We start from the raw sequence: 7,253 nt of genomic DNA, 5'->3' as shown, positions 1-7,253 counted from the left end.
TTTGATGGTGGCCAATTTGGTGAAGGGGAGTGATGAGTAAATGATGGGAGTGATGATGGGATGAGTAAATTACATGGATAAAAAGTACAGCATATACTTATACAGGACTATATAGTATACATATACATATACAGGACTATAGTCAGTGGTTTGTAATAGGTTGTATGATGACATGTAGTAGCAACATTAGTGGTGAGCACATCATAGTATATGTATATACTTGTTGAATTACTATGTTGTGTATCTAAAACTAAAGTATTATCATTTATCAACTACATTTCAATAACAACAAATAGCCAAACTCATAAAAACAGATACAGTTGTGGGTACTAGGGGCTGAAGGGTGGGGAAACACAGGAGATATTTTATTAGTAGATAAATAAGTCCTAGAGATCTAATGCACAGGATGGTAACTATAAATAATAATATTATATCAAAAGCATCAAACTTGCTAAGAGACTAGATCTTAAATATTTCTACTACAAAAAAGAAAACAGAATTATGTGATGTGATAGAGTGTTAGCTAAACTATATTGGCACTCACATTGCAATATGTGAATGTACCAAATCAACATGTTGTACCTTAAGCATAGAAAATGTTCAGTGTCACCTATAATTCAATAATAAATAAAGGAATGAGATTACCATCCTTTATCTAAATAAATTATGCTTTGGTAAAATAAAACATGTAGTCTTATTTTTAATTTTGATAAATAAAGGAAGGAGAAGATAGAATATGCTTTACTTAACTAAAGTATACTTTGCTAAATAATTTCTCTTTATTTTTTATTCTCGTAGTCTTGATGAGGAATAGAAAATGAAACAGCAACACCACTACTTGATTCTACAGACCAAATCATCATGCTCATACCCAATGGTTCCGTCTTCATGCCCCCCATCCTGACACTCACTGGCATTCCTGGGCTGGAGTCAGTGCAGCATTGGATTGGGATTCCATTCTGTGTCATGTATTTCATGGCTGTGATTGGGAATTCCCTAATTTTGGGTATAATCAAATATGAGCACAGCCTCCATAAGCCCATGTACATATTTTTGGCCATGCTGGGGGCCACGGACATTGCACTTAGCACCTGCATTCTTCCCAAAATGTTAGGCATCTTCTGGTTCCATTTGCCAGAGATTTCCTTTGAAGCCTGCCTTTTACAAATGTGGCTTATTCACTCATTCCAGGCAGTTGAATCAGGCATCCTACTGGCAATGGCCCTAGATCGATATGTGGCCATCTGTGACCCCCTGAGACATACCACCATCTTCTCCCAACAACTCTTGATTCACATTGCAGTTGCGGTGACACTCAGGGGTGCAATTCTTGGAGCACCATGCCTGGTGCTCATCAAATGTCGTCTTAAACTCTACCGAACCACAGTGATCTCCCACACTTATTGTGAACACATGGCCATCGTGAAGCTGGCCGTTGAAGATGTCCGCATCAACAAGATATATGGTCTTTTTGTTGCCTTCAGTATCTTAGGGTTTGACATAATCTTCATCACCTTGTCTTACATTCAAATCTTTATCACTGTGTTTCAGTTGCCCCAGAAGGAGTCACGATTCAAGGCCTTTAATACCTGCATTGCACACATCTGTGTCTTCTTACAGTGCTACCCCCTTGCCTTCTTCTCCTTCTTCACACATAGGTTTGGTGCTCACATACCACCATATGTTCATATCCTCTTATCAAACCTGTACCTGTTAGTCCCTCCTTTCCTCAACCCTATAGTCTATGGTGTGAAGACCAAACAAATTCGTGACCATGTGCTGAAAATATTGTTCTCCAAAACAATTCTTAATCACTAGTAGCTCCTTGCACAGGCATTTTAGGTTTATTCAGAGTAACAACATGAACACATGGCAAAAGTTAAATCTTCTCTAAATATGTATATTCAAAAAAAAAAAAACCTTTCACTCTCAGAAGCTCATAACTGAAGCAGGTTTAAAAAAAATCATTAAATACATAAGAACTATGGTTTGCCACTTACATAAAGAACAAAAGTCTCTTATGCTGACATTTCAAGCAGTTCCAGTTTTTCTTCTGTTTCTGTGTGCTTAAATTTTGAAGTTCCTCTCTGGCAACAGATCAACACAGAAATAAAATGAAAAAACATCACTTGATTTTAATTTCCAAGGACCAAGTCACACCTCAGTATTCTTCAACTGTTAACCCAAAACATAGCTACAATTCTGGCTAGGTCTCATTTTCAATATCAGAGCACCCAAATATGTGAAGCAAATGTTAATACAACTGAAGGGCTAAATAGACAGCAACACAAAAAAAGTAGGGGAGTTCAGTACTCTCCTTCCAACAATGGATAGAACATGCAGGCGGAAGTTCATTTAGAAACTGGAGACTTGAACACTATGCACCAAAGGGATCTAACATGCACATACAAAATATTTCCCCAACAACATCAATACACATGCTTCATTGGTGTACAAGAAACCTTTTCTAGGATAGATCACATATGTGATCACAGAGAATGTCTTAAATATTTAAGAAGATTGAAATAATACTGGGTATCTTTTCTGATTACAATATAATGAAAATAGAAATCAATAGCAGAAGAAAAACTTAAGAAAAATATTCATAAATAAATATGTATTTATTTATTGAAGAACTGATGGCTCATGGCTTAGAGAAGAAACACAAGGGGTGATTAGAAAATCCCTTAAGAATAGCAGACAGAATGGGAGAAGATATTTGCAAATGACATATCAGATAAAGGTCTAGTATCCAAAATCTATAAAGAACTTATCAAACTTAACACCCAAAGTAAAATAATCCAATCAAGAAATGGATAGAAGACATGAACAGACCTTTCTCCAAAGAGGACATCCAAATGGCCAACAGACACATGAAAAAGTGCTCCACATCAATCGGTATCAGAGAAGTACAAATCAAAACCACAATGAGATACCACCACACACCAGTCAGAAAATTAACAAAAATTAACAAGGCAGGAAATGACAGATGTGGGCAAGGATGTGGAGAAAAGGGAACCCTCCTACACTGTTGGTGGGAATGCAAGTTGGTACAGCCACTCTGGAAAACACTATAGAGGTTTCTCAAAAGGTTGAAAATAAAGATTCCTTATGATGCAGAAATTGCATTACTGGGAATTTACCCCAAAGATACAAATGTAGTGATCTAAAGGGGCACATGCACCCCAATGTTTATAAATACTATGGAAAGAGCCCAGATGTCCATTGACAGGTGAATGGATAAAGCAGATTTTTTTTAAAAGATTTAATTTATTTATTTTACAGAGAGAGAGCATGCACAAGTAGGCAGAGTGACAGGCAAAGGGAGAGGGAGAAGCAAGCTTCCTGCTGAATAGGAAGCCCAACATGGGACTCGATCCTGGGACCCCAGGATCATGACTGAGCCAAAGGCAGGTGCTTAACTGACTGAGCCACCCAGGCTCCCCAAGATATTTTATATATATATGTACACACACATATATATATATGTAATATTCATATATTTATGAATATTTTACAGCCATCAGTAAATGAATTCTTGCCATTTGCAATGACGTGAATGGAACTAGAGGGTATAAAGCCAAGTGAAATAAGTCAATGAGGGAAAGATAATTATCATGTGATCTCAGTGATATGCGGAATTTAAGAAACACAGCAGAGGATCATAGGAGAAAAATGAAACAAGACGAAACTAGAGAGGGAGACAAACCATAAGAGACTCTTAATCTTACCAAACAAACAGATTTTCTGGAGTGGTGGGGGGATAAGGTGGCTGAGTGATGGATGTTGGGGAGGTTATGTGTTATGGTGACTGCTGGGTGTTGTGTAATACTGATGAATCACAGACATGTATCCCTAAAACAAATAATACATGATATGTTAATTAAAAAAAGAATAATGAAATGGAAACACATCAAACTAAAAGCCTATGGGATGCAACAAAATTAGTACTAAGTTGGAATTTAATAAGAATAAATGTCTACATTCAAAGGATAAAAGAACTCAAATAAATAATCTAACTTTACACCAAAGAACTAGTTAAAGAAGAGCAAACTAAACCAAAATTAACAGAAGTGAAATAAGATTAGAGCAGAAATAAACATAATAGAGAATGGAAAAACAATGGAGAAGAAACAACAGAAGTAAGAAGTTGTTTATTTTGAAAAGATTAACAGTTGACAAACCTTTAATTAAACCCAAAAAGAGAGACAAGACTGAAATAAGTACATCATAAGTAAAAAAGGAGACATTACAACTGAGAGCACACACACACACGTGTGCACACACACAGACACACACACACACTCTTAAGAGACCCTGGTGAAAGGCAATATGCCCACAAATTGGATAAGCTGCAGAATACAGCTGAGTTTTTGTTTTTTAAGCCACAATTAAAAAAAAAAAAGTCATGGGAGTCATTTTTCTTGAAGAAAGGATGACTGTGAAGGAGACTATTAAGGACTAGGGAGAGGTGGTTCATTCTAGGGTACAAGTAAGCTTTTAGTCCTCATTCAGGGGCTTAGTGATTTATGTCTACCTCATGACAATTATTTAAGCTGGACAACATATGATTTTTGTTTGTATGTTAGAATTTGGTAAAAGACTTTCAAAATAAGTAAATAATTGCTCAGTAACAACATGAAACAAAAGAAAAAGAAGAAAAAGATATACTAATACTCATTGAACATGAAAGGATCCCAAGAGATGTTAATATGAAATGCACTGGGAATTCTGGATCAGATTCTGGGTAAGAAAAAATTTACCTTGGAAAAGTCATTCTTTGGATTATTGTCTAAATGTGAACATGGACTTTAGATTAGGTGATAGTATTATTTCAATATTAGTGCCCCAATCTTGATTATATTAGTTATGCAGTAGAATATCCATGTACTTGGTCAAGAACGTAGAATAATTTAGGAGTAATCCATGTCTACAAGGTACTCATAAACATTGCACAAAGAAATTATCTAGGAAATCATAAAACAAAATGGAGCCAAATGGAAATGATATAAAAAACTGGGTAAATGTTATAAGGGATTTCCTTGAGTGATTCTTACACAATTCTGTACATTTCAAATTATAGCAATCTAAAACTTTTCAAAAAAACAGCCTCGTTGAAGATTTTCTTAACTCAGGAAAGTGTACAACACCTACTTACTAGTCCATTCCAGAAATATAATCATTGCTTCTGTTGTTGGGCTTTACTGTAGACATACTCCATTACCAACCCTAGAGACTGTGTCTTAATCCCAAAATATGATCTCTCTATTATATCAGTACTTATTTCCATTTTAATCTTTCATGAAATCTTATGAGAAATAAAATATTTTTCATGATACCTTTATTGGTATTTCTTTTATATGTCTTAATTCTGAAAGTTATGAAAATTAGCTTTCTAAATTTGAAAACTGGTCTGTCATCTTGTATATTATGTAAAAATCATTTTCTTTTTTTTAAATTTTATTTATTTATTTGACAGACAGAGATCACAAGCAGGCAGAGAGGCAGGCAGAGAGAGAGGAGGAAGCAGGCTCCCTGATGAGCAGATAGCCCAATGCGGGGCTCAATCCCAGGACCCTGAGATCATGACCTGAGCCAAAGGCAGTGGCTTAACCCACTGAGCCACCCAGGCACCCCTAAAAATCATTTTCAAGTTGTTTTAAATTTCTTGTCTTTTTAATAGAAAATAAGTGTTTAATGCATCTGCAGACTCTTCTATTGTGTATGCTAACATGTATGCATTTTTGCTAACCAAACTGCTGTTAAACTTTTAGAATTTAGTGAAGAATGTCCTTTCATTAAGTAACATTGATAATTTCTTTCATTTTGTATACCCCTTCTAAAACTTTCACAACAGATATCACATACACTTCCCCTTCCATTTCTTCTTTATGCAACTGCTTCTTCCCCCTAGATCATGTGAAATTTCTCTGTGCTCATGACCTGGATAACACACAACACATTTTAGTAATAAATGTATATTGAATGAAGGAATGAGAGAATAAATACACATTACTTTTTCAACTCACATAATAAATAAACATTAAGTGTCACAATAGCATTATTTCCAAATTTTCCAGTTGGAAGAACAAGTAGAGGAAGAGGTGTTCCAAACTCAAATAACTTACTGACATCACATTTTATTAACTACTTCAAATAACTTAACCACATTATATTTTATTGACAGCAATAGCTCTACATCCTAATTTCAAGTTCAAAAACATCAATAATTAAAGTTATGTATTTGTTTCACAAAAGCTTTATCCAGTGTACCATACCGAGTAATTTTATAGGTGAAGATCTCTTATCCACAGAACAAGTATCTGAAGGTAGAGATATGGAAACAGAGACATGGAGAAGCCAAGTATATTGTTCCCAGTACAGAGCTTAGTAGTGGAAGAATCTGGATGCAAAACTTGACAGTCCAATTCAAAACTGATTTTTAAGCTATTATACAACCAGTGGTCTCATAACTGGAAAAGAAAAACCATTTAATTTGAAATGTGAAGGATATCAGAGAATTGTATAAACCAGTTTCTGTTTTGAGACTCAGTGAGAAAGCATCACAAGGATGTTTATTTACATAGATCTCATGGCAATGGAGCATGTCTCCTTTTACATGTGCTTTACATGATCTCCAAGTGAGTACAGCAGAAAACAAACTGAACTCATCAAAATATAATTTATATATATGAATTTGTCTGCCTTTACTTTGTAGGGGGAGAGAAAAGAAGAGAGCAGGGAGAAAAGAAGAGAACAATGTGCCAATTTTAGAAACGATTTCTAAGACATTAAAGTGTGTATGGTCCCTAGAGGGCTTCATTCTGAGCTCCTAAGTCCCTGGGGGCTTCGGCTAGTGGCAAGGAAATCTCTTAGTCCATGTTCAGATCCTCTCCTCCTCCACATTCACTGGGGAACATTACAATTGGTGGCCAGCAATTTTCTTCTACAATCAAGCTCAATAAATTTATGCTACTGCCTCAGCATGATACTGACTTTGCTACAAATCTTGTTAGAGATGAACACGCGAACTTGATCTCAGACAGAAATATAGTAGAGGGAGCAAGGCTGTTTTTCAGGGATGGAAGAAAAGCAGGAAAGGCTATCCAAGAGATCTCCACATATTGGCAGATGGCCCAGAAACAAAAGGATCAGAGTTCATGATATTGACAATGATGAGGGCTGTTACTGAGGGTGCAAACAGAAAGAGGGGTCATTGCCCAGTACAAGATACCAGGCAACGAGACCAGAAT

General features: G+C 35.8%; 1 protein-coding gene across 1 annotated transcript; it reads left to right on the top strand.

Moving 5' to 3' along the window:
* The first annotated feature begins 861 nt into the window (after nucleotides 1-861).
* Nucleotides 862-1,818, top strand: LOC116864885 (olfactory receptor 52A5-like). The gene has a single exon (XM_032852699.1). It carries the CDS (start codon nucleotides 862-864, stop codon nucleotides 1,816-1,818), a length of 957 nt encoding a protein of 318 aa, XP_032708590.1.
* The last annotated feature ends 5,435 nt before the right edge of the window (nucleotides 1,819-7,253 follow it).

The sequence above is a fragment of the Lontra canadensis genome, unplaced genomic scaffold (assembly GCF_010015895.1).
Source record: "Lontra canadensis isolate GAN:19392208 unplaced genomic scaffold, GSC_riverotter_1.0 scaffold7, whole genome shotgun sequence".
Classification (NCBI taxonomy): domain Eukaryota; kingdom Metazoa; phylum Chordata; class Mammalia; order Carnivora; family Mustelidae; genus Lontra; species Lontra canadensis.
This window is presented reverse-complemented; position numbering and strand designations above follow the sequence as displayed.

Excerpts from the sequence above, each read along its gene's own strand:
- LOC116864885 (XM_032852699.1), top strand. The coding sequence starts at position 862 with ATGCTCATACCCAATGGTTCCGTCTTCATGCCCCCCATCCTGACACTC.